Below are 27,247 nucleotides of genomic sequence, written 5' to 3' on the forward strand. Positions count from 1 at the left end.
TCAGGCAGCTTTGCTTTACATTATTTCTCATACTTTAGGTTTTTTAGTCCTATTTTGTGAAAATACTTCATATACAGCTTCTTCATTTCTTAAGTTATAACACAGTTCTTGCCAGTCTCCTGTTCATATGAACATTGAAAATTTCAGATGTAATCTTCAGAAAAAGTATGGACTATAAATAAATATTTTCAAGAAAATGCAGGAGCTCATTTTTATCCCCTTCTAATTATTACGTTAGTTTAACAACAGAAGCAAATGTACTGATAGCAAGATAAACATTGTTTTTCTACTTAATCATGACAGATTTAAGATGGGATTTCCCTCCCTCCCTCCCTTTCTGTTTTTAAATATAAGCCAACTCCCAACCCTTCAGAAAGTCTGATCCTGTATCTCCTACTGACTAGGAATTCCCTGTCTGAAATCCAAGCAGGTCTTTAACTAATAGAGATCCTCTTGCTTTGTTAGCCTCTTAAGTACTCAGGATTATGGAAATAAGCTACCTTGTTCATCTTACTATCTTTTATATCATAAATATTCATACTTGTTTGGAAAATTAAAGACAAAAATGAGGAAATGAGGGACATTTTTAAACGGATAGTAGGTATGGATTATTTGAAATACTATAATAGATGTATCTTAAGATTTAATATCAAGTTTCTTGCTCCGTGATAATTTTTTAGTTTCTGCATATTTGACACAATGCTATTCTTTGATAGTTCATTATTTCAACAAAAAAAGAAATGGCAAGTTGCTGGGCAATATTGGCAGACTCCTTTAATTCCAGCATTCGGGAGGCAAAGGCTGGCAGAGCTCTGTGAGTTTGTAGTCCAGCCTGGTCTACAGAGATAGGTCCAGGACAGCCAAGCTATACAAATCCTGCTATCCTGAATTTCCCCCCTCTATCCCCCAAAAAGCAGGTCAAATTTTATTAAATGTATTTTAATTCATAACACTAATGAAATACCTGAGGTTGTGTCCCTTCATAAAAAATTACGCTAATTTAGTTCACAGTTTTGGAGGTTTTAAGGGTCTACATTCTGGTTAAATGTTAGAAGGCTGTGCAAGACAGTATGTGGCAAAGGATGGGGCACGAACAGTATATGCATGAGTCTGTCCTGTTTTCCAGGGCGCTCTCCACCTTCCTTGCCCCTGTAGTCTTTTCTGTACCCTTCCTCTTCTTGTAAAGCCATGAGTGTTCAGCTATGGGCACTCCACCTTTATGAATTTAGTTAATCGGGTAACTCTAAAAGGCCTCATGTCAAAACATCATACCAGGATTAAATTTTCACCCTCCTAATATTTCACAGTGGGGGCTAAAAATAACATGTGAACCTTTGGGGAATGCATGCAAGCCTTATCCTAACCATAGCACTAAGCATTGACAGCTCAAGACTTTATATGGCGGGGCTAAGGATGTCAGTATATCACAGAACACCCTAGACCTACATTCATTCTCTAGCACGACAAAAATTGTAACTAACTCATTTTAGTTTTAACAGTTAAATTTCTTATCATTGATAGAGGATATACTTTGGTTTTCTGTAGAAACTATATCAAATATTTATATCAATTGACATATATGTCAAATTTTAGTCTACTGAATTATATAAAGTGTAAATTGGATAATGTCTTTGGATTTCCAGATAGTTTTATATTATTTTGCTGTTTCAGGATGACGATGCAACTCAAGTGGTTGTCCCTGCCGCATCAAATCTGGATGATTTCTATGCAGCAGAAGAAGATATCAAACAAAATTCCAATAATGCAAGAGAAAATTCTAATAAAATAGATGCTGGAGTAAATGAAAAAACAAGGTATGATAAACTTTAACTTTCATAATAAAAACTAAAGAGCAAGTTATTTAGCTAGGTGCTTACTGTGTTATATTTTGCTTAGTATCCTTATTTTATTAGAGTTCACAAATATGTCAATTTAATTATAGAGAGAAATTTTATGAGGCTAAGCTACAGCAGCAACAGAGAGAGCTTAAACAATTACAGGAGGAAAGAAAGAAATTGATTGAAATTCAAGAGAAAATTCAAGCAGTGCAAAAGGCATGTCCTGACCTTCAGGTAATTATAAAATTTATTTCTTTCAGTGTGTTTGAAAATGTTTAAAAACTAATGTCATTTTGAACTAGTCTGGTTTTACTGGTCAATAGGTGGCAGATTATATTTGCCAATTTTCTGATTACTGAACTGAGTGAAATAATAAATAATGAAATAGATTTGGATTATTTTTGTTGTTTTGTTTTGGTTTTTTTACTTTGAAAAAATAGTTCATGGGAATTAAATGGTTACTTCTGTTTTTTATATTGGGCTAGTTACTCATTTATTCATGACATGGAAATTCAAAGCTATTATCACATTAAGATATTCTTGCTTACATTCATCAGATATAGATCAATAGTCCATTTTTATTGACCTAAGATTATACAGTAAAACTTTTAAACCATCATGAGTTATTTTATTCCATTAGTTACTTATTCACTTTACATTCTGATCACAGCCCCTCCCCCTCCTCTCCCCAGTTCCACCCTTACAAGTCCCTTCCCCCATTACCTTCTCCCCAGAGAAGAGCTCCCCTTGGGTACCACCCTACCCTGTGACATTCAGTTGCAGCAGGACTAAGCACAATCTTTCCCACTGAGGCCCAACCAGGCAGTCCAGCCTAGGGGAATCCAGTTGCAGGTAACAGAGCTAGAGCAAGCCTCTATTTCAGTAGGAGACCAAGCTGCACATCTGCTACCAACATGTAGGGGACTTAGGTTGAACCCCTGCATGTTCTTGGTTGGTGGTTCAGTCACTGTGAGCCCCCATGGGCCCAGATTAGTTGACTCTGTAGGTCTTCTTGTGGTGTCCTTGACCCCTCTGGCTCACTCATTCTGTCCCACATTCTTCCACAAGACTCCCCAAGCTCCACCTGAGGTTTGGCTGTGGGTCTCTGCATCTGTTTCTATCCACTGCTGGATGAAGCCTCTCTGGAGTCAGTTATACTAGGTTCCTGTCTTCAATAATAGCTGAGTATCATTAATAGTGTCAGGGGTTTGCTCTCTTATATGGGACGGGTCTCATGTTGAGCCAGTCATTGGTTGACCATTCCCTTAATCTCTGTTCCATCTTTATCCCTACACATCTTCTAGGCAGGACAAATTTGAGGTTGAAGGTTTTGTGAGTACCCGCCTCCCTCCATTGGAAGTCTAGCCTGGCTACAGGAGGTGGCCACTTCAGTCTCCATATCCTCTGGTGGGAGTCTCAGCTAGGGTCATCCCTGTAGCTCCCCCAACCCCCCGATTCCCAGTCCCAGGTCTCCAGCTATTGAGTAGAGACACCCCCACTGATTTTGGTTCTCACTCAAAGCCCACTCCAGCCTATTTTCTCTCCACACTTGATCTTCATCCCCATTCCCCTCCACATCCCCTCTCTCACCCAGATCTTTTCCTCTATGAGTTATTTAAAGGAAATAATTATATATAGCTTTAATTTTAACTTATATGACTTTGTTTAGTATGTAGTACTGTTAAATTTTTCTGATAGAGTAGAGAATAAGATAATTTTAATTATATTAGATGTCAGGATGATATATAGTATACTCTTTTTTGAGATCTTCCTAAAGTATATTTATTATGTGCAGCTATATTCATTTGTATGTATGTGTGTGTGCACATTTGTCTGGGTACACACAAGCCTATGTGGAGACCAGAGGTTGATGTCAGGTGCCATCTTCTGCCACACTTCAATCATATTTTATAGACAGAGTCTCTCATACTGAACTGGGAGCTTAGTGATTCAAGTGCATGACCAATGAGTCCCTGGTATCCTCTTGTTTCTGTCTCAGAGCAGATTATAGGCCCTTGTGGCTATGCCTGGATTCCTATGTGAGTCCTGGGGATCTGAATGCAGGCCTTCAAAGCTTGCAAACCAAGAACTTTACCCACTGAACCATCTCCCCAGTCTGGTTAACTTTACTGTGTAGTTAAACTTGTTTAAGGAAGAAAGAGAAAAATAGCAAATTATGTTTCAGACACAACTGTTTCTAAGTTTGTACTTTTCCCATTTTTTTCTAATTCTTTTGTCCTTTATCCTCAATATAAATAATGTCCAAAGAAGTATGTGCCAAGGTTGGGTTGAATGTAACCTCCCCCTTCCCCTAATATTTGATTTACATGTTTTTACTGTTCCAATTGTTAATTCTCATCACCTTTAGCCTGTTATCATGTTTGTTTTCTTCTGTTGTCTTTGGATCATGGTGCCTTTTTTAGTTGCATAATAGCAGATTATGGCACTAGAGCTCTAAAGAAGTAAGATAACTACTTTATGAAATAAGTTCAATTGTATTAGTGCCTTATAGTAGTATTTGTCATAATATATATAAATAGTATTTGTTTATATATGTGTGTACTTGTATAAGTGTGTATGTATATGTGTATATGTATATACATACATACATACATACATATACACATATACATATACAATATTTTGGTTTTTAGCTCTCAGCCACTAGTATAAGTAGTGGTCCCACAAAAAAATATCTACCAGCTATTACTTCAACTCCAACTGTTAATGAAAATGACAGCAGTACAAGCAAGTGTGTTATTGATCCTGAAGATTCTTCAGTGGTGGATAATGAGGTATGAGATAGTCTACTGTGTTGTTCCTGAATTGGCTCCTAATTCCCGAGGCTGTAAAGTTGTTGTTGTTGTTTTGCTTGCTTGTTTGTTTTTTTGTTTGTTTGTTTTTATGGGGAGGGATTGCTGTGGGCCCTTTTACCTACTGGACAGATAATATATGTGAATTATTTTATGTCTTTTTGTTGTTGTTGTTGTTATTTTGTTTTTGTTTTTTTTTAAGTTGGGGAATAAACCTTCCCCTCTTGAAGTTATATTGTTTTAAAATAGTCATATTCCTTATTAGCAAATATAGGAGCAGCTATAGGAAACATTAATTATTTAATTTAGAATGGTCTATTCTTTGACATTTCATTTTTACTTGATTTGCATAATACCATAGCATTTATTAAATAGTTTATGAAGTATATTTAGTGCTTCTTGTTTTCATGAACAGTTAAAAACTGCTTTTTTTTGTATCCCTAAAATACCATTTGACCCATATGAACATCTTAAAAGATTTTAACTTTAGTATTTTTAATTATGTGTGTTGTGTGTGGTAGAGGCATGTACACACGAGTGTAGGTGCCCACGGAGGCCAGAAGTGTCAGGTATCCCTGGGAGTCAGACTTAGCAGGCAGTTGTGGGTCACCTGATGTGGGTGCTGGGAGCTGAACTCTGATCCTTTGCAAGAGCAGTGCATACTCTTAACCATTGAGTTCCCTTTATGGATATCTTAGAATAAAAATAGAAACTTTGGAAATAGAATATTGTTGTACTGATAGAATTAAGTATTATTAAGTATTAAGACTTTTATTCTTTAAGGCTTCATTCAGCAAATCCAAATATTTACTTGACTCTGGTTTTTAAATAATAGTTGTGGTCAGACATGAGAAGACATGAAATGTTAAGGGAAGAGCTACGACAGAGAAGGAAGCAACTTGAAGCTCTAATGGCTGAACACCAGAGGAGGCAAGGTCTAGCTGAGACCTCATCTCCAGTGGCTATATCATTGAGAAGCGATGGATCTGAGAACCTGTGCACTCCTCAGCAAAGTAGAACAGAAAAGTAAGAAAGTCATTTAAAACATCTTTTAAACATCACTTACCCAGAGCATTAAGCCAGGCAGACTCATTCGCACAACCTAGCACTAATCAGCTGTCTCACTGAAGCAAGTATTTTTCAGTGTGTGACTAAGAATAACTCAGTTAGCCGCTTTCTATTCTACAGCTTTCTTTTCTATTTCAGTTACTCTGGTACTTGATCAAATGGTGATAAAGATTGTTTGTAAAACTTATTTTCATTGCAAAGTTGTATACTTACTAAATGAAAAATACATAATTTTTGTAGTGCTTTTTTCCTTCAGAACAGAATGCTATATTGTATTATGACAGAGTCTCATGTAACAAAGCCTGGCCTTGAATTCCATGTGGAGCTCGGGATGACCTGTTAACCGCTGGTCCTCTTACCTTCAGCTCCTCCGTGCTCACAGTATAGGCATTCTCCACCATGCCCAATTGAATTACTTTTTATCTTAAATTGTGTATCTACCATTTGTAAGGTTCTTGAGGATAATCATAAAGTCTTTTTATATAAAACATTAAGTTTTTGAAATGAGTTTGCAAGTCCCGTATTTGGAATATTTGTAAAAGAATTAGTTATTTGTTAAGATAAGTTAACTAGCTATTAGTAATATTCAATTTAAAAATTTGAAGTCCAGATATGTTGTAGTCTTATTTTTTCAGATACTCAGATGGCATTTCTAAAATATTATACATACTCTCTTCCTCTTAGGAGATTTCATAATATTGGAGCCTCGATGTGCATTTTGATGAATAAAGTATATTATATCTTGTTCTGTTCTTGCCACTGTGTATCTGCTCTTTCACAGAACTCTTCAGATGTTTTTGATGAGCTTCTGGTTTCAGAATCGTTTGTGTAGAGCTGGCTTCTTAACCTGAGGGTTCACGTGACTGAATGTTAACTGAAGGGGGGGGGGCGCTTACAAAATTGCTTATTTCCAACATACTACAGCGAAAAATGAAGCCAGAATTAAATGCTAAGTGAATACAAGGTGTTTCCAGCATTGCTAAACCTGTGTTGCATCATGTGCACTTTGTACTGACAGCCTACAAAGCCAACCCAACACATTACCAAAGGCTTCCTGACTTGTTTTACCTCACATACAAAGTCGTCTGCTCTGAACAGTGTAGTTGTGGAAAACGTGTAGTGTTTTCCTTTATCATACTTCATCCTGTTAGTACCAAACTTAGTATATCTTAGGATTTATTTTTGTTACAGTGTTTAATTTAAAAAAATAGTTGATTTGCTGACTTTTTTCCATTTTGTTTTTTCCATTTTGTTTTCTTGGCTACACAGAACTTTTCTGTGTAGCCAAGATGCCCACTTTTGACATACATATATACGTATATACATACATAGATATGTGAAAAGAATTTTGGGTTGATTACAGCAGAAGTTCCAATGATTCCCAAAATGATTTTAAACATCCTTCTGTAATTTTGTATTACTTACTTGTATAAAGTAGAATTCTAAGCATTTAAAATTATGAGATCAAACTATTGCTGAACTGTGGAAAATAATGAAGATATTTTGTGTCTTAAATATTCCTTTAATTTTAATTTATTTCTAGTTTTCAACTCTGTGTGTGTATGTGGGAGTATGTGTCTGCTAGCACATCTGCCTGTGGAGGCTACAGCCATTGATCCCTATGGTTCTGTAGTTATGGGTACTTGTGAGGTTGTCTTATGTGGATACTGAAAAGTAAACTCAGATTCCCTAGTTTAGCGTCTAGAGTTGTTTTAATATCACAGCTGGTAAATACAGTGGCTATTTAAACCAAGTTAAAGTTAAAATTTCATTTTTCCCCGTCATATCAGCAGCATTTTAAGTGCTCAGTATTCATGTGTCCTGTATCCACTTTGTAGGGTGGGCAGCACGGATAGAGATCATTCCAACTATTGCAGAAAATGTTGTTAGGGAGCATTGAAATAGAGGGCTATCACTTAAGGAATGGCTGGGGGACGTTTAGTTAAAGAAAAACTCTCCAGAAGTTCTAATGATTATTTTAATTTCTTTGAAGTATTACTCTCTAGAAGGCAAACTACACATTTTGTCTGACAGCAATGTAAGACAACATCTCAGAATTATTGTGGTGAAATGAACTTTTGTATACATGTATGTGTTCATATATATCAAAATCTTAGGCATTATAGCTCTGAACATATCTAGCTAATCTCCATAATGATGTCTGTCTCATCTCTCATGATCCCTAGAACAATGGCAACTTGGGGAGGTTCTACTCAGTGTGCATTAGATGAAGAAGGAGATGAGGATGGCTATCTTTCAGAAGGAATTGTTCGCACAGATGAAGAAGAGGAGGAGGAGCAGGATGCCAGTTCCAATGATAACTTCCCTATGTACCCTCCTAGCATGAATCAAAATTCTTACAGTGTAAAGGAAACCAAAGCCAGGTGAGTTACAGTGTTTAAGTTTTGTCTGATTTTAAGTACCTCCAGTCTTTATGACACCAAGTAGTTCTGTAGTTCACACTAATTAACCAAATGCCCAGCATTTAGTTCACAATGGCTCCAACTACTCAAAAGGTAGTGCTGATCTTACAGTTTAAAGAACTTATCCCACAAGACTATTAGTCTTTTAGTACAAGCCCCCATATTACCTATATTCTCTTGTCTTGACAAAAATGAGAATTTCCACAATTTGTCTTTAGATTTGCTACAACTCTGGAAAAAACTTTTACCAAATTATTATAAAGTATTCAACGTGGTTGCTTAATGTGAAGCAGCTATATGAGGTGATGTCTGTAATGAATGGAAATGTGTAGATCTGCATTGCTTTTGAGGTCTACCTTTGACTAAGTAATATGCCATTGATTATCAGGTTCAATCTCTGGTTTCATTTCCTTCCCTAAAGGTAAGTGCGTGTAGGTCTGGAAGTTAACAGCCAGATTGATTTTTGTGGTGACTGTGCCCCTTATCATAAAGGGCTAAGAGTTATAAACTCTGGCTTTGTTAAAAGGGGCTTGTTCTGCATAACACAACAGAATCTGCCATTCGGAGATTCCAAACGTTTTAGGGGTGGAGAGAACACCTGGGGTTCTTAAATTAGATACTTAAAAAAAAAAAAAGTCAAATTATGTTTATTTGTAGATGCTTGCATATATAAATGACAGATACTTTCCTTTTCTACATAAAGACGTTGCTATAATAGTTCCCACCTAGATTAGACCAAGAGTCATACCTAAGCTTTCATCTTTGCTGTTGTTTGGGGGAATTAAGCAAAAAATGAAAATTTTCAGGTAGTGAAAATTTTTGTTAATAAACTGATTGTATTGCTGGCATCAGCAGTGTATTCTTATAGTCCAGCTGCTGCTAGAGGTCACTTGAGACCAGAACAGTGTAGTGCAGAAACAACCGGAAGCAATGTTAATTGCATTGTTGTTTGTGGGTTGTTTTTAAAATTACATATTTTAAAAATGTGTGTGTGTGTGTTGCACAGTGGAGGTTAGAAAAACTTTTCAGGAGTAGGTTCTCTCCTTTTACCCTAGGTTATGAGGCTTGGTGGCAAGTGCAGATCCTGCTCAGCCATCTCTGATCTGCATCGTTACTTCTAGTAATGATAAACATTGATGCATAGCTGTTAACCAGATAAAACTGTGCCACTTGATGAAGTAAAGAATGAAGGGTGGAAAAGTGCTTTAGTGTAAAAAGTAGTTTTATTTTGTAGAATATAGTTAGACTATGGTGTAAGAATACAAATAAAGACTAGAAAGCAATTAAAGAATAATTGGATGGGCTGAAAATATGTTATTTCCCCCTCTTCTCTGTTTTTCAAAATACGAGGTTTGTTGCCATATTTTAAAACTCAAGTTATCTCATATGATAACTTAATGCTGTAAATTCTACATTAGGTGGAAGAACAATCGCCCTGTTTCAGCAGATGGAAATTATCGTCCTTTAGCCAAGACAAGGCAGCAGAATATCAGCATGCAACGACAAGAAAACCTTCGATGGGTGTCAGAGCTCTCTTACATAGAAGAGAAGGAGCAGTGGCAAGAACAGATTAATCAGCTAAAGAAACAACTCGATTTCAGTGTCAATATTTGTCAGACTCTGATGCAAGACCAACAGGTAAAGTTTATCTTTGAAATGTATTGTTTTTTAAATTTACGTTGTTTTGAAGCTTTACACAGTTTATTTAACACATTGTAACTATTGTCAACATTCTCTTCCAACAGACTTTATCTTGTTTGCTGCAGACTCTTCTAACAGGTCCGTACAGTGTTCTGCCTAGTAATGTGGCGTCCCCTCAAGTACACCTTATTATGCATCAGCTGAACCAGTGCTACACACAACTAACATGGCAGCAGAATAATGTCCAGAGGTAACCTGTCTGATTAAGGATAAAATACTGTATAGTGAGTGCTAAAATGAAAGGAGAGTTTTACAGTTACATTCAAGGAAAAAGAGGCAGGAGCCAACTGCAGTCAGTCTATTGACTGAAAATTACAACCATGTTCTGTCACTGTGGGACTGGCTTTTGTTTATAATGTTTGTATTGAATTGTATACTTAATGTTAGATAAAGTATATAGTATTTAAATTATACAACAAAACATCAGCATGCAAAAATTTAGGTTCTTATATTAGAACCTCTGTCTATTAGAACTAAGGTCAGTACTTGTTCCAACAGCTAAGTTATTAAATTAAGCCAAGCTAAGTTATTGAGTTTGGTCAACAGAGTGAGCAGATACTTGTTGTAGGGTCAGAACAATCTGTCTATTCTGATGCTATTAAGTCATTTCTTACATGTATTGTTTTTGAACTTAGTTTTTGATGGCACTATAACTGACTTAAATTACTGGCTTTTTTACAGGTTAAAACAAATGCTAACTGAACTTATGCGCCAACAAAATCAGCACCCAGAAAAGCCTAGAAGCAAAGAAAGAGGCAGTAGTGCGTCACACCCTTCTTCTCCCAATTTATTTTGCCCTTTCAGCTTTCCAACACAGCCTGTAAATCTGTTTAACCTGCCTGGATTTACTAACTTTCCATCATTTGCACCAGGTAGGTAACTGAGAACCTGAAGGAAAACGAAGTAAATATGAAGATTTTGAACTGGGTATGATATTACATGCTTCTTACTCCAGCGCTCAGGAATTAAAGGCAGTAGAATTAGGAGTCCAAGGCCAGTTCCAGATACATACTGAGTTTGAGGCCAAGCTGGGCTAAATGAGATGCGTCTCCAAAAAGAAAAGAAACAGTTTGAGATTATGATTTATCTGTTGTATGGATTTCTGTTTTCACTGTTTGAGGATTTCTTATAGTGTATTTTAAGCAAATTACCCCTCCCTGTGGACTCTTCCTATATTTCTAACTTCATGTCCTCTTTTTTTTAAACCCACTTAGTTTACTTAGTATGAGCATGGGTGGAACAGTCTACTGGAGTATGGACAGCATTTTCTTTCTCCTTTATTAGCCATCAGTGGACAGCAGCTTTTCAAGTAGGGACAGGACTTTGCGAACCCCTTGTGCATCTATATAAACAGGATTGCTAACAAAATTCAAGCTGTTTATAAAGGTGAAAGATACTGGCCTTGTTTAGGGGCTCTTGTCACCATGCAGGTGAAGGATGAGTAAGACACTGCTTAAGAGCAGCCACGTCTCGGTGAGGTATTTAGTGGTTTTACTGTTTATTAGCTTTGCTTTTCCCCATTGGTTCATTATGTGCCTGGTATTATATATTACTTGGATCCAAAGATGAGTTAAGATAAATCTTTAAAGCAATTCAGAATCTAGTTAGGAAGGTAATGTTAGCAAATGCTCACAGCAGTGCAGTAGCTGTCGTATAGCAAGGATACAGAAACTTGGAGAATATAAGCAAATTGGTTTTAGAAAAGATGATATTTAAGGAAAAGTTCATTTCCTTAATGATTAAAATGGGAAAGGCTTTTTAACCAATGGAACCACTGTAACCAAATAGAGCCACTTAAGAGTTTTAAAGCAATAAAACATCACTTGGAGAATTTAGAGATTGTTAAGTCAGGGAAGTGATTGATGTGGCTGGAGAATAGCAAGGGCCTTCTGTGGTGTGCAAAAGAAGCTTAAGTTTTATATTGTGTTCAAGAGGGATTATAAGGGGGAATAACAGGGACGTTTTATTTCAGGAAGATTATACGGTGATATAATTTTTAATTATGTGTGTGTGTGTGTGTGTGTGTGTGTGTGTGTGTGTGAATGTAGGTTTGTGCATTGAGGAATTGGAGTAAAGAGGTGAAGAGGATAACTGACTAGAAGGCTTTTCTAGGGATGTTAGGGAAAGGGTGTTGGCCTGACCAGAGCCACTAATGGTAAGGTAAAGAGTTGAAAGTGTTGTTATAAGCTAAGTGACCCATTAATCAAGATGGAAGAAGAAAACAAAGGTTGGGAAGTCTTCATGAATGAATATTCCAGAGTGTATTTTCAAAGCATGGGCATTTATAACTTGAACAACCCTCTTTTTACTTCTTGAGTAATATTGATAGCAAACATTATTTGAGTAGGTTTTTAAGTAATAATGAAAAGGTGCATGCGTTATTTTCACATTAATAATAGTCATACCCGTACCAGATGAATAAATGTGCTTAGTATCAAATTCATAGCATTATTTTGAATATTGTTTGTAAAGTATTTCATTATTGTGAAATTGTATATGAAGTACTTACAATTCAGTCTGGCACCCTGTCATAATTTGAGTTTTTTAGAAACATTTTCATTTTTAATTATATGTGTGTGTGTGAATGTAGGTTTGTACATGTAAGTATAGTGCCCGCTGAGGCTAGAAGAGGGTGTCAGATCCCCTGAAGCTGAAGTACAGGGAATTGTGGGTCTATGTGGGCACTGGGAACCGAACTCTCTCTGCAAAAGCAGTTCATGTCTTAACTGTTGAGCCATCTCTCTGCTTGTAAAACTTCTAGCTCTTTTTTCTTTTTTAATTTTTTTCATTTTATTTTTAATGTGTGTATTTTAATTGCATGTGTATCTGCATCACATGAATGCAGTGCCCGTAGAGACTAGAGGAGCCATCAATCCCTGGGACTGGAATGACAGACAGCTGTGAGCTGCAAAGTAGGTGCTGGGAATCAAAGCCAAGTCTTCTGGAAAAGCATCTACTGCTCTTAGGGCTGAGCTCTCTCTCTCTCCAGCCCCAACTTCTAGTTCTTAAGGGAGAACCATTAATTTCTTTAGTATAACAAATATCTCAGATATAAGTAGACTGAGCTAAAATAGGAAATGAGCATTATTAGTTTATTGAATTGACAGTTTTGATAGGTTTGGACAGGATATTCAATCAGTTAAATCTCTTAAAAATAAATTTTAATTTCATTTAAGGCTAAGGTACTTCTTCATTGTTTTCTTCCCTGTGTTTTTATTAGGAATGAATTTCAGCCCTTTATTTCCTTCTAATTTTGGAGATTTTTCTCAGAATGTTTCTACACCTACTGAACAGCAGCAGCCATTAGCTCAAAATCCTTCAGGGAAAACAGAGTATATGGCTTTTCCAAAACCCTTTGAAAGCAGTTCTTCTCTTGGAGCAGAAAAGCAAAGGTACTTGATTGTATCAAAGTCGGATAAGTCTACCATTCACTTACTTTTTTAGAAAATTACATTTTGGGTGTATGTGTGTGTTTGCGCGTGCATATGGAGGTGACAGGATCATTTGAGGGGGTAGGTTATCTCTCTGCACCCTATGGGTCCTAGGAATCAGGCTGGGAACCGCTTGCATGTTGACTTATATTGGTGGCCACGATTCACTTTGTGACACAGCACAGAATTTTTGTGATTGTGCAGCTTGATACACTATTGGTTATATAAAACGTATACATCATGTAGATATTCCTCGATCTTAAGAACTTAACAGCCACCAGAGTTTTAATCCAGGGTATTTTACAAAATTCATATAACATCAGTAGAAATTATGATTTAATCTTGATTTGATATTTGTCTTTAGAGTTAAGAAGTTCAGTGTTTACCAACTTAGTATTGGAATCTACAGTAACTGTGAGGGACTGTTTGATTCACAATCTCTGAATACCATTCAGATACTATTATATCGAGTATTATTTGATTGTAAAAACAACTTTTAGCCAGGCCTGGTGACACATGCCTTAAATAAAAGTTCTCAGGAGGCAGAGGCAGGCAGATCTTTGGAGTTCAAGGCCGGCTTGGTCTATATACTGAGTTCCAGGCCAGCCAGGGCTACATACTAAAATTCTCTCAAACAGATTATTTGAAGTTTTGATGATACATTGTATTAGTCATAGTTAGGATTTTATATTCTCTCTTTCTCATATTTATTTTTAATGTGATAATCTCTGGCAACACAGTATAAAAGAAGGGGCCTGACTCAGCTATTATTTTTTAGGCATATTTACAGCTATGGAAATAACTATATAAATAAATAATTCAGAAAAATGTTTTTGGTAGCTAACTCAAAGAAAATCCCTATAACCTTTTTTAGTTTGTTTGTTCTGGGACAAATAAGCAAATTGAGATACTGTAAGGGGCAGTAGGCAAGTTAGCTACAAGATACTCTCTATAGCCTCATTGTTATTTACTTAAAAGCAAACAAACAACCCAAAAGAATGAAAAGCATAGATATCAGTTGGACCCAGTATTCTGTTAGAAGTATCTCAGAGCTTTAGACCTCAGACACAGTGCACACCGTGCCTCCACCTAGTAATACGATTGGACATGTCTCAGCTTCCTAAATTAGCATTTACCGCTGTTGTTAAGTCAGGAACTCTGCAGGGGCCCTTGGTTAACAGATAAGTCTTAGAATTCCTGTTACACTTCATCCCCTCGACATTGTTAACTGCTTATTAGTTAGCTTAACCTTTCTTTTTTCTACTAAGTTCCCGTTTCATTATGAAAGTGGTCTTTCATCAGAGCTTAGTACACAGTTGCCATTTAGAAAGGACACTGATCACAAGCAATGAATATTTATTCAACGCTTCAGTCAACAGGGCTTCCTGTTGTGGTTTTTCTGCTTTATTATCAATGTTTTATATACCCTTGGCAGAAGAAACAACTGTGATTTCTCATTATGAATGTCTTGGTTAGAATGGAACTACATATCTTGTTTTAACTACTTGAAATATTTCAAATTAGATATCTTTATCTTACTAAATCAGAACCTGGGTTATAACCTGGGTTAAGTGGCTAAACATAGTAAGAGAGTTAAAACCTAGCAGTCTTTATTAAAGGTCATAAAACTGTCAAGTGCTAGCAAGGAAGTATTTTAAGTTATGTAGACCACACTTTTTTATAATCATTCATCTATACAGGTTTTATTAAAACAAACAAAAAACAGCCAAGCAAGAACAGTCTATAAAGATGAGAGTGGCTTTGTATTCATAATATTTTATTTATAGGAATTTAAGTGTGAATTTCACTGGGCATGTTGGCACAATGCCTTTAACCTCAGCACTCAGGAAAAGGCAGGTGGATCTCTGAGTTCGAGATCAGCCTGATTTAAAGCCAGGACAGCCCGGTTGTCCTGAGAAACCAAAACCAAAATAACAAAAAAGCATGAATTTCATGTATAACTTCCCCATGTGTAATAATTTTCTGATTAAAAAATAACTTTTAAGACTGTAAACAAACACAACTTCTAGTTTACCGGTTATATAGAACAAATTGCAGCTGAATTTGTCCTTTTAAGTTAGAAATTTCTGACTCTTGTTTTGAGTTAAAATTTATAAGTCAGGCTGGAGAGATGGCTCAGCAGTTAAGAACACTGATTGCTCTTCTGAAAGTCCTGAGTTCAAATCCCAGCAACCACATGGTGGCTCACAACCATTCATAATGAGATCTGACACTCTCTTCTGGGGTGTCTGAAGATAGCTACAGTGTACTTAGAAATAATAATAAATGGATCTTTAAAAAAAATTTATAAGTCAGTATCTCCCAAAAATATTCTTTGTAACACACTTGCTGGGCTCTCTGATTAAAAAGTTTTATGTTTTTGTGAAAGTGTTTTCCTAGCCTGTTGATTTTATTAACCAAAATCTATTCTATCTAATCTATGGAGATTGCAGTAAATATAAATAAATCAAACTTGTGACATATAAAACTTTTTCTTATTGGTAAGGAATCAGAAACAGCCCGAAGAGGAAGCTGAAAACGCTAAGACACCATGGTTATATGATCAAGAAGGTGGAGTAGAAAAACCATTTTTCAAGACTGGATTTGCAGAGTCTGTAGAGAAAGCTACAAATAGTAATCGCAAAAATCAACCAGATACAAGCAGGAGAAGACGTCAGTTTGATGAAGAATCCTTGGAAAGCTTTAGCAGTATGCCTGATCCTATAGACCCAACAACAGTAACTAAAACATTTAAAACAAGAAAAGCATCTGCCCAGGCCAGCCTGGCTTCTAAGGACAAAACTCCCAAATCAAAGAGTAAGAAGAGGAATTCTACTCAGCTAAAAAGTAGAGTTAAAAATATTGGTAAGTTTTGAAATGTGTTGAACATTTATAGTATAAATATAAACCTTGGTCTTCTTACTTTGCCATAACTTATTTTTGTATAGTTAGATCTATAGGCATTGTAGAAAGCTGCTTCAATTATTTTTAGTTATTTATATTATATTTAGTTATTTATATTATATTTATATTATATTATATTTATATATAATATATAATATATTATATTTATATTATATTATATTTAGTTATTTTAGTTAGTTTTTAAATTCTTAGTAGCATTTAATGGAGATATCTTAAAACATTGCTCTTATTTTTTGTGCTTTTTAAACTTTTGTTTCATGTATATGTATGTGTGTGTCTGTGCATATATATATACACATGTGTGTGTATATATATACACACACACATACATACATGTATATACATACTCACACACACACACACACATATATACATACATATATGTATATGTGTGTGTGTATATATATATATATATATATATGCTACATCCACTACCGTAGTGACTCGCATTACAGGTTTAGAAACCTGGAAGCAGTCCAGAGGCAGAGTTTCAAGGAAACTTAGCCTCCTGGAACCTTGACATTCCCATAGCTAGACTGCCCCAGATTTGTCCCTGCAATATTGTGGAGGGTCTTGTATGCTTTCTTACAATATTTTACTGGATAAGAGATAGAAGTCTCAGGGCAAGCTTAGCAAAGTATACTTAGAATCTTCATTACAGCCAGGTATAGCAGACTACATTGCATATTGGTGAATTCTTCTGTCAAATGAAAATTTCCTACAGATACTTAAAAGAACAGCCATATGCAAGAATTTACCAAGGCCTAGGAAATAGGGGGTTTGTGGTATTGCATTATTCATGAGAAGGTCTGCTAGAGCAGAACCCCCCTGGTGCTAGCTTTCACAAGGCTGAAAGGAGTAGCACAAATTGTGACCAGGGTGTGAAATCCTTACCTGTAATTAGCTGACCTTAGGCAGGGCTGTTTTTATTTTTACTGTAAATATTACCTGGTTCCTTTTGAAGTCATTCCTCTATTTTGTGTCAGATAACTTCACTGTACTTTGGCTGCTGTGACATCCTACCCCTTTGTTTTCTGTATTATATAAGACTGGTGTTTGTGACACTACATTCAGATCTAGCACACTCTCTCCTGTTGTGTCTGTTTGTCACCCCCATTCCCGCCTACTCTATGCCCATCTGACCTGGTCCGTGGCATGCATATATATATGTGCATATATATATATGTATATGTATATACATACATATATATGTATGTGTGTGTGTATATATATATATATATATATATATATATATATATATATATATATATATATACTCACACATATTCACCAGCATGTTCCCCTCCCAATGGCATATCCTTTTTTCTTTTTCTTCCATTCTTCCTTTCTTCATTCCTTCTTTTCTTTTGCTTTCTTTTCTTCCTTCTTAGTTTTTTTTTTCATAATCCTCTAAATCCAGTTAGTGAAGTACCTGTGTGTATGAGTGTAGGGCAATCCACTATATCCTAAGAAATGCTACTAGTAGGAACACTTTCAAAAGAGAGTGATTCTCTCCCAGCAGCTATCAACTGCCAAACTCAGCTCAACTGTTCTCCAAATTTTATATTACTGAAAAGTTGCTCAGATGCTCAAATGTTACTAATTTTTGTCTTTCAGTGTTATACCAGGGCATTGCATTGAATTTTAATTATGACTTCTCTTTACATTTCTTGATGATTCATTTAATGGGTTTCTAATTCATAATGCATTGTTTTTTATTATCTTAAAGGAAACTACTTTAAAAACAGACTTGCTTATATATAGATAAATTAGTGTTTCATTGACTTTTATTGAGTATTATATTAAGTTGTCTTTATAGCATTGCTATGTGTTCCTGGTTTTAAGAAACAGGTTCTTCTATAATTTCCGTAAGACTTTGCTGAAGAACTAGATTTAAAACAGTTATATTAAACTCTGAATAAAGATCGTATGTTTAAATTTGGTAAAACCAGAGAACCATTCAAGTAGAAAATGGTTCATTTCTGAGGCAGACCCTGTGAATAATCACATAATGATTATTTGATTTCCTGGTGCTTTGTCCCCACAAATACATAACTGAAGAAACGTGAGCAATTTTTATTGTAACACTCTCAACAGTCTTTTGTTTAGCTGAATAATCTGATGTGCTGGGGGCAGCACTCCTTAAGCTTTTTTAATGTTTCATATGGGGTTCCCTGGGAATACTGTTCTAAGTAAAGATTCTGATTCAACGGAGGCAGGAGGATTGAGAGTTCAAGGTCAGATTGGGCTACTACCTACCAAGACCCTTTTTATTAAGCAAATTAAAAAAAAAAACAGATCCTGGTTTAGTTGGTTTGGAAAAAAACCTTATTATTATGAAATACCTTATTTTTTAATTACAATTTTTATTTCTGAGAATTTGATGTTCTATTCAATGAAATAGCATGCCCAACCCCATTTCCCTCCAGCTGCCCATTTATTCTCCATCATGTCACCTTTCCAACTTCATGTCTTCTTTTTTTTCAAGGTCTAATTTTTTTTTTAAATGTACAAATTGTTGAATGATCTCTTTCATTGGTAAGTGATCTTGAGTCACCCACTCAGGTTAGGTCATTTAGTCCAACTTTATGAAGTCCTTTGTACAGTGGTGGAAAAACACGACTCAGACTTGTTCAGTTCATATTTCTGAATCAAACTGTAATAGTATGAGTAGGTTTAGAAAAACAAGAAACCTGCCCAAACTTACATGGGCAACCTGAACTTGTGTGAGCTGCTGATGACTTAGCTTGCCTCCAGATGGCCAGTGAGAGAAAAGACGGTCTTTTTGATAACTCACTTATGTGCATGGGTGTGGCGTCATCCACTGGAGCCCAGGAAGAAGTGTTGCCAGTGGAAACATCCTCAGAAGAGACTGACTCTCTCTCCCCTTAGAAGCTATCAAATGCCACTCACTATTAACTAAGAAGCAAGACCTTAAGGGCACCTCCCCATTTACGCGAGAAGTTTGGCTGGGCTGATGTTGTGCAGTAACCATGGCTGCTGTAGGTTTATGAGTTCGGTGATGGTTCACTGTACTTTGCTCCATCCTCTGATGCTGTCTGTTCTGAGATACACCTGAACCTTGGGGCTTGGTAGGGTACTGTTAATAAAGATGTCCTACTTAGGACTGAGCATTCAGTTTCTTCTCAGCATTAATTGCTGTCCACTGAACAAAGAAGCCTTTCTGACCAAAAAATAATTGGAGCAGAGGTTCAGTCCTAGGCCTAAGATCTCCCCAGCCTTGGGATGAAACTTCCTCCTCTGGAGCAGGGCTCAAATCTCATCAGTATTGCACGAGAGGGCTAGGTCTCTCTTTGCTAGGTCTGTATTGTGGAATGCAGAATCTTTCACTGGGTAAGATTATTGATGTCTTTTTTTCTCTCAGCAGCCTTTGTAGCTCCGTCTGGCAGTATGAAAGCTAGCCAATAGAAAAGAAGTTTCCCCTGTTGGTTTGAGATTGATATTTTTATATACTACAGCCATAGTGTGTGGTGTCTTCATCAATAGAGTCTCATGGAGTTATGGTGGATGTCTTAGGTTTCTTTTTCTGGGAAAAAATGTCATGACCAAAAGCAGCATGGGGAGAGAAGGGTTTATTTCATCTTTTAGTTGCAATCCATTCTGAAGGAAAGTTAGGGCATGGACCTGGAGTCAGAAACTGAATCAGCGGTCATTGAGGAGAAGCTGCTTACTGGCTTGCTCCCCATGGCTTGCTCAGCCTGCTTCCTTCTAGCACCCATAACTACAGGGCTAGGAATGGTCCCACCCACAGTGGGCTGGTCCCTTCTATATCAATACTAATCAAGAAAATGCTCAGGAGACTTGCCTATAGGCCAATTGAGAGTCCTTTTTCCCAGATGATATTATCTTGTATCAAAGTGATATAAAACCAGCCAACACTGTGGGTAACCAAGGGTAGTAGTAATAGTAGCTTGTGATATTTTGTATATCTTTGGAATCTCCTTGGCCAGTGACTTGTAGGGAGGTGTCTCATGACTTGCATTGCAATTTTCATATAGTAATTCATGTCCTCTGGGAGCTACATTGTCCACCATGCAAACATCTCTTTTTGATTTTGAAAGTAGCTTACTAACGTGGTTTCTTTCATTTTGGCTAATTCACGCTCTATATCTATCCCTCTTCCACTTTCCCTCACTCCATTCTTACTTAGTCCTTTATACCCAGTCCCTTCCCGTATACTCCTCTCTTCTTTCATAACACATGTAGAAACTATCCAATTACATTTTGTAAATGGATCTTGAGATAGTTGACTTCTCTAGGGCTTTCTATATCCCTTTCCTTTGGATTAGCCTTTCCGACAACCCCTTGGTTTTACCTACACATTTGCCCCTCATATCTTAAGCCTTTCTACTCCCAGCACCAGCCCTTCCCAGCCCCAACTGAAAAATGCTCCCTTCTTGTTCCTTCTGCTCCAAGTTAAGCACATGAAACAAATGACTTGAAGCTAGAATTCTCATTTAAGAGAGAACATGTGGTATTTATTTTCTCTACCAGGGTTACTGCTAGTTGTTTTTCTAATTTCTTATATTCAACCTACAATCGTGATTTCATTTTTCTTTACTGCTGAGTAATATTACAATGTGTTTGCATGCTACATTTTTCTCATCCATTTGTTACTGACGAATACACAGGTTGACTCTGTTTTCTAGCTGTTGTGGCAAGGGTGGCAGTGGACATTGAAATGCAGGTGTCTCTCTAATAGCATCTAGTCTGTTGAGTTATATATCTGAGTCAAAAGGCTATTTTTAGCTTTTTTGAGAAACTTCCTAAATTATTCCCAGTGTAACTGTACTAGTTGATGTGTCTGCTGACAGTATAGAAGAGTTCCCCTTCAAGAGCATCTGCAACCAGTGTTTGTTATCATTTGTATTGTTGATTATGGCCTGTTAATGTCATATAGATGGTCTAGCTTTTTTCCTATTTTGGGGGCAAAGATTGTTATTCTGATCTTTGTACTGCCTTCCCTCATGTTAATTTAAAAAATGTCAGTCCAAATAATTCACATATGTTCAGCTGACATTCACTGCCATTGTTAAGGTCCTGTTTCACGGCAGAATAAAATTGGTCTTCTAAATTGTTGCTATGTAGAATATAAGGCATTGATTAAAAGCATTGATATCTATCTGTAAGCTTATTAGAAACATACAAAGTTGTATAGCCCCACCTGTCCTACTGAATCAGTGTCCATTGTACCAAGAGCAACACTGAAACCAAAGGAACCAGGAGACAGTTGCATCTCTAGCCATTTTATAATCCACTGGTGTCCTGCAGAAGCGAGACAGAGAAACAGAGTTCTCATAGCTAGGCAGGAGCTCACACGGAGGGTTCTGGTTTTTTGGACAGTCTCTCAGAGAGAGACGAAAGTGAGTGAGAAATGGCCACATAGCAACTCTTGTGTTCTAGGAAGCTGATAAACAGTGGGCCAGCTCTTCCCTCGGTGGCTGTTTGGAATCATGATGGGCCTTTAGAATGCTATGGCTAATGCAGTTTTCATCAGTGAAGGCATAAGTAGTAGTGATATTTCTTGTAGCTATTTCAGTCATGCTGAATAAAACAGAACCAGACATAAGGGAGAGTTGTGGACAGAAATCAGAGATTAGAGCCTCATGCTTTCACAGTACTATCTCACTTATTGAGTGATAATATGAAGCATTGATCCTTATTAATTTTGTTGTTCTCCTTGGATAAAACTTGGCCTGGTAGCTCACATCTATAATTAAAGTTATTTTAGAGGCTCTGTCTGGATGGTTGCAAGTTTGAGGCCAACTTGGGCACATTGTGAGACACTGACTCAATAACAAAACCAAAACCAACCCAAAAATGCCCTAGAGATAACTTTTCAGTCACACATTACTACTGTAACTTAGAAAACCAGGCTTTGGATTGGAAAGATAGCTCATTAGATAAAAATGTTTGCCACTAAGCCTAGTGACCATAGCTCCATCCCTGAGTTCCCCTCTGTGGAGGAGAGAACAGAGTTCCCAAAGTTGTCTTTTGACCTCCACATGCTTATATATCTAAACACATACATAGTAATAAATAAAATTTAAAGTATGATATAAAAATTCAAAAGAAATCTAGCCCTTGACCTTGATATTTTCCTTGATTCATGTTTTTTCTCCGTCTTTGTAAATATCTAAAAATTATTTTTATTATTGCTATATTACATATATAATTATCATTATTCTCTTTCTGGTGTGTGTGTGTGTATGTGTGTGTACTGGGTAAAAGTCCCCAACTAGATGCATATGTGTGTAGGTTAGGGGAAAACTCCATGTAGTTTGTTGTTTTCTTTCACATTTATGTGTTCTAGGATCAAATTCTAATTTCTGGTAAGTGCCTTATGGCTTATTCACTTCTCTGGTCAGTCCATCTTTGAAAACATTTTTAGGTTGTTTTATTTTACATTTGAGTGTTTTTCCTTTATGTTTGTGTGTGTAGCACATGGCTGGTGCCCTTGAAGGGCATTAGATCATCTGGAATTGAGAGTTAAAGATAGCTTTGAGCCCCAGTCCCCACTCTGTTAAAGAACATTACTCATTCTTGGACTCCCCTCTTCTACTCTTTCCCTAAACCCATCCTTCTTTTTCCTTAATGTCCTTTTTTTAAAAAACAAAACAAAACAAAACTGACTGTCTACGTCACTTTTCTGTTGCTGTGGTAAAGTACCATGACTAAGGCAACTTATAAAAGGAAGGGTTTATTTTATTTGGCTTAGGTTCCAGAGGATGAGAATCCATTGTGATGGGAAAGCAGCAGGCATGTCAGCTTGAGCAAGAAGCTAAAGGTTTATTTTATGTCTTGACCTGTAAGCAGGAAACAGCATGAAATCAAAATGGTGTGAATCTTTTAGATCTCAAGAGCCTGCCTTCAGTGACATACCTCCTCCATCAATGCCACAGGTCCTAAGCTCACACCCAAACACTGCCATCAACTGGGGACCAAGTATCGAATATCTGGGATAATGGAGGCATCTCATTCAAACTAGTAAATACAATTAGTACTGACTGTGTTTACATGGTCCCTGTCTTATCCATGCTATATGGTTGACTGGCTTGTGCAATAATGCAGGTAACAATGGCTCTTTGAGTTGATAAGTGTAGTTGTCATGTTCAAAAGACAGCATTCCACAGCAGTCCTTCCTAGTCACTGGCTCCTATGGTCTTCTGCCTCCTCTTCTACAATATTTCCTAGGCCTCGTTTGAGAGAATGACAAAGATGACCCATTTGGAGTTGAACACTTCACAGTCACTTTCATAGAGCTTTAACCAACCGTGAGTCTCTGTATTAACCTATGCTCACCGCAAAAACTTTAATTGGCTAAAGTTGAGAGCAGCATACATCTATGGCAATGAGCATAATATTTAGAAGATGGCTTGAGAACATGTCCTTTAAGCAAAACAGCGGTAGTAGGTTCTCATGTAGGGCTTTTGATTTCCCTAGTCGTGGACTTTTTGAAGTAAGTTTTATAGTACCAGGCAATAATTTCCTCCTGCAGTGCAGTCCTCAAGTCCAATAAGTCAGTTATCACTTGATGGTCATGCCACTGTTTTACCAGTGACCTGACAGCTACTGTAGCATGCAGGGGCCACCACTAGGTGGAACTATTGATGGATGGTTCTCCTCTCCATATGTATGGTGCTCATATCTTTTTCCACAATATTTTTGGTAGAATTCCCCTTTTGCTTATGGACCTGTTTTATGTACATACAGTAGTAAACTAGCAGTTAAGAGAATTATTCCCAGTAACTTTCATGCAGAATAGGTAATTATGACTAGGCTTCAGTCTGAAAAACCAATAAAGAACTCAGAAATTTAAATTTGAGGTAATGAAATATTAAATTATGTTCTTAGAAATAAAAGAGGAGATTTGAATCCTCATATCACAGAAACAGCAAAATAATATGGGAGTTTATATGATATTATCAAAGCAGCTGCTTCAATCTGGGAAGCATACGTAGCAAAGATACTTCTCTCACTTATATAGAATGACAGTGGTATTCTTATGGAAATAGTAAAAGAGATGCGACCTTTCTATCTTTGCCCTTCTTATCCCGATTATCAATCTTGTGTCTCTTGGAGATACTAATTGTCAGAGATCCTAGTGAACAGTTATGTGGCTAGCTTTTGCAGCTGAGAGAAAGGCTTCACCAGAGAAAAGTGGAATGTGACCCAGCATTTGTGTTTATCCTTAGGGTAGTTAAAATTCATAACTGGGCTAATAGATATAACAGTGCATATAAAAAGAAAACTAGCAACCAGAGAGACTTCACAGATGCACACTACTAGAGCAAGCATTTTGAAGGAAATACAGGGCTGGTGAGATGGCTCAGTGGGTAAGAGCACCTGACTGCTCTTCCGAAGGTCCAGAGTTCAAATCCCAGCAACCACATGGTGGCTCACAACCATCTGTAACAAGATCTGACTCCCTCTTCTGGAGTGTCTGAAGACAGGTACAGTGTACTTACATATAATAAATAAATAAATCTTTAAAAAAAAAAAAAAGGAAATACATACTTGACTTGAACAAAATAAGGGTATGTAAGCAGCTTGAGTTATAATGTGTGAATTCTTTAAAAACAGAGAAATGATTTTGTTAATCTTAGTATTGTTGTTAAAGAGGGTAGATATTATTAACTCCCAAATTAACAATTTTGAAAATCAAAGAATTCTGTCCAAAAAGTATAGACCAAAAAGTAGTAGGTGATAAAAGCTATTGGAACGGCTTATTTTAGAAGCTTAAGAGAAAATCTTGGACCTGTAAAGTGCTATGAGTTGTAAAATAAAAAGCAAGCAATATTTAAATACATAATAAAATGATAAAGACTTTGAGAGTCGTAGTACAGTTAGATACAGCCAACTTTTGTCCATCCATGGAGGGAAGGGGGAAACTGCATGTACAGGGTAACCAAATTCCTGACAGTCAAAGATGAGTTAAACAAATGACTCTGTTTACAGAGCAAAAAACCCCTAACTGGCATCAAGCAATCTTGCATTCTGTAGAAGAAAAATGAATACATAATCCAAATATGGACGCAGATACCTATTACTAGCATTTGGTAGGACTTAATTCATTTAAAGGCATTCAGATCTATGTCCAATTTATTGAAAACAAAACAAGCAAACAAAAAGGGGTATAGGTTATAGTGGGCTGGGACTGCAATTTAAGAATCCTATAATCAGCTAAGATACCTGGCTTAGCCTGTTTGAAGCAAACTATGGAAATCAGATGTGACTCATAATAAAGTGACCTTTGTCTAAGAAAGATAAGATAGAACACTTAACTAGTCATGGTCTTACACACCTGCAGCCTCAAACCTATGGAGGCTGAGTCAAGAAGATTGCTTTGAATCTGATGAGCATCTGGGCTACAAAGTTGCAGACTACATCCTGTCCCAAGGAACCAAAAAGAGACAGACACATACATACACTAACACACTTGTTGTTGTTGCTTTTTGAGACAGGATTTCTCTGTATTTCTGGAATTCTGTAGACCAGGCTGGACTCAGAGATCTGCCTGACACAGTCTTCTAAGTGCTGGGATTAAAGGCATGCACTGCTCAGCTATGAGGTATATACACTAACAAATTCACACACACAAACCAATCTCAGTGTATATTCAAAGGTAAAGAGGCTGAAGCAGGAGGATTGAGTTATCTTTGTCTAAGAAAGATAAGATCTACACTAGCTAGTCACAGTTGTGTACACCTGTAGACCCAGCACTATGCTCAAGAGCAGATGGAATTTTTAGAGTAAGACCATGTAGCAAAAGAAAAAAAAAAAAAACCAATAGAATATTAGACAATTGACTGTACAGTTAACTTCAGAAACATTATCATGATATATTACCAGAAAATCTGTTTTTAAAGAAAAGAGTCATATTCACCATGGTAGGTTAGATTTCAAGTCATTCCTAATTAAATTTAAAATGGACTAAGCAAAACAAAACAAAAATCAGTTAAGGATGATAAAGCCATTAGTCAGTGCCTGTCACACTTTAGAATGGAAACACTTCACAGGCATTTCTGTCAAAATGGAAAAATAAAGAGGTACTTTTCCTATTACCACCCTGTTTGCTTATTCGGAAACTAAGGACCAGAATTATTGGAGTAACTGAAATATTTGTTTCTGTCAGTATTTTTATTAATGTTAATAAGGTAAACTATTGAAGTGGTTGGTAACTGAATAAGAGGCCAAACGCTTTTCTTTGCTCTAACAAGAAAAACAGTTGTTCTATAGAACCTATATTTTTTGAACAATATAAAAAAGATTAAGTATAAAAATAGGTAAAAATGTATAATATATAACTCTTCAGATTAAGTGCATTTAGTTTTAGTCTGTTTTGCATTGCCTTGGGTTGTTTTTGAAACTGACAAAGGAGAAGAAGACTCTCGGCATATATGGAAAGATAAACATCTAATTTTGGCCAAGAAAAGAAGCTAAGTAGGGCTTGCTTACCAAATGAAAAAGCATACTGTATAACTTCTGTGACCAAAAGAATAAAAAATGACCTTGCAGGTAAGGTAGTGGTGTGGTGACACATGCCTTTAATCTCAGCACTTGAAGGCAGAGACGGATATTTGTGGGTTAGAGGCCAGCCTGGTCTACAAACTCTTTCTCAAACAAACAATGTAAGAAATAAAACACGAAATATGAGGGTTACTATTTCAGTGGGAAGAGGATAGACTTAACCATCAGTTCATATAGAATAAAAGAAATTATTGTGTCATACAATAAAATGAGTGTGAAGTGTAAAAAGCTTAGAAAATGTAGCAGTGTGAGTTTTTGTTTGTTTTTGTCTCTAACCCTAACCTTGGAGTCTAGTAGAGAACTCAGATCTTAGGAGATTTGCCTTACGTTTAGTTGCGGTGTTGTGATGAGTATCAGGAGATAAATGAACTGTTAGAACGAATTATTGTCACCCAGTCCTTCTAAAGGTTATTCTGAAGGTATTCAAAGCCGTTATTTTGTATTCCGTTTATGCCAGGCCATAAGTACCACTAAAAGCCGAGTTACTTGTAATGTTT

General features: G+C 36.6%; 1 protein-coding gene across 6 annotated transcripts in view; it reads left to right on the forward strand.

Moving 5' to 3' along the window:
* The window catches only part of Pcm1 (pericentriolar material 1), a 92,025-nt gene that overhangs the window by 34,653 nt on the left and 30,125 nt on the right, over window positions 1-27,247 (forward strand). For all 6 annotated transcript variants that reach the window (XM_029481015.1, XM_029481018.1, XM_021169412.2 and 3 more), the window contains 10 exons: window positions 1,672-1,814; window positions 1,943-2,072; window positions 4,493-4,633; window positions 5,487-5,677; window positions 7,906-8,103; window positions 9,561-9,780; window positions 9,888-10,033; window positions 10,525-10,715; window positions 13,064-13,235; window positions 15,781-16,139. In XM_029481015.1, coding sequence (XP_029336875.1) covers window positions 1,672-1,814; window positions 1,943-2,072; window positions 4,493-4,633; window positions 5,487-5,677; window positions 7,906-8,103; window positions 9,561-9,780; window positions 9,888-10,033; window positions 10,525-10,715; window positions 13,064-13,235; window positions 15,781-16,139 — 1,891 coding nt within the window. The remainder of the gene's footprint in view (window positions 1-1,671; window positions 1,815-1,942; window positions 2,073-4,492; window positions 4,634-5,486; window positions 5,678-7,905; window positions 8,104-9,560; window positions 9,781-9,887; window positions 10,034-10,524; window positions 10,716-13,063; window positions 13,236-15,780; window positions 16,140-27,247) is intronic.

This window comes from Mus caroli, chromosome 8 (genome assembly GCF_900094665.2).
Source record: "Mus caroli chromosome 8, CAROLI_EIJ_v1.1, whole genome shotgun sequence".
Taxonomy (NCBI): domain Eukaryota; kingdom Metazoa; phylum Chordata; class Mammalia; order Rodentia; family Muridae; genus Mus; species Mus caroli.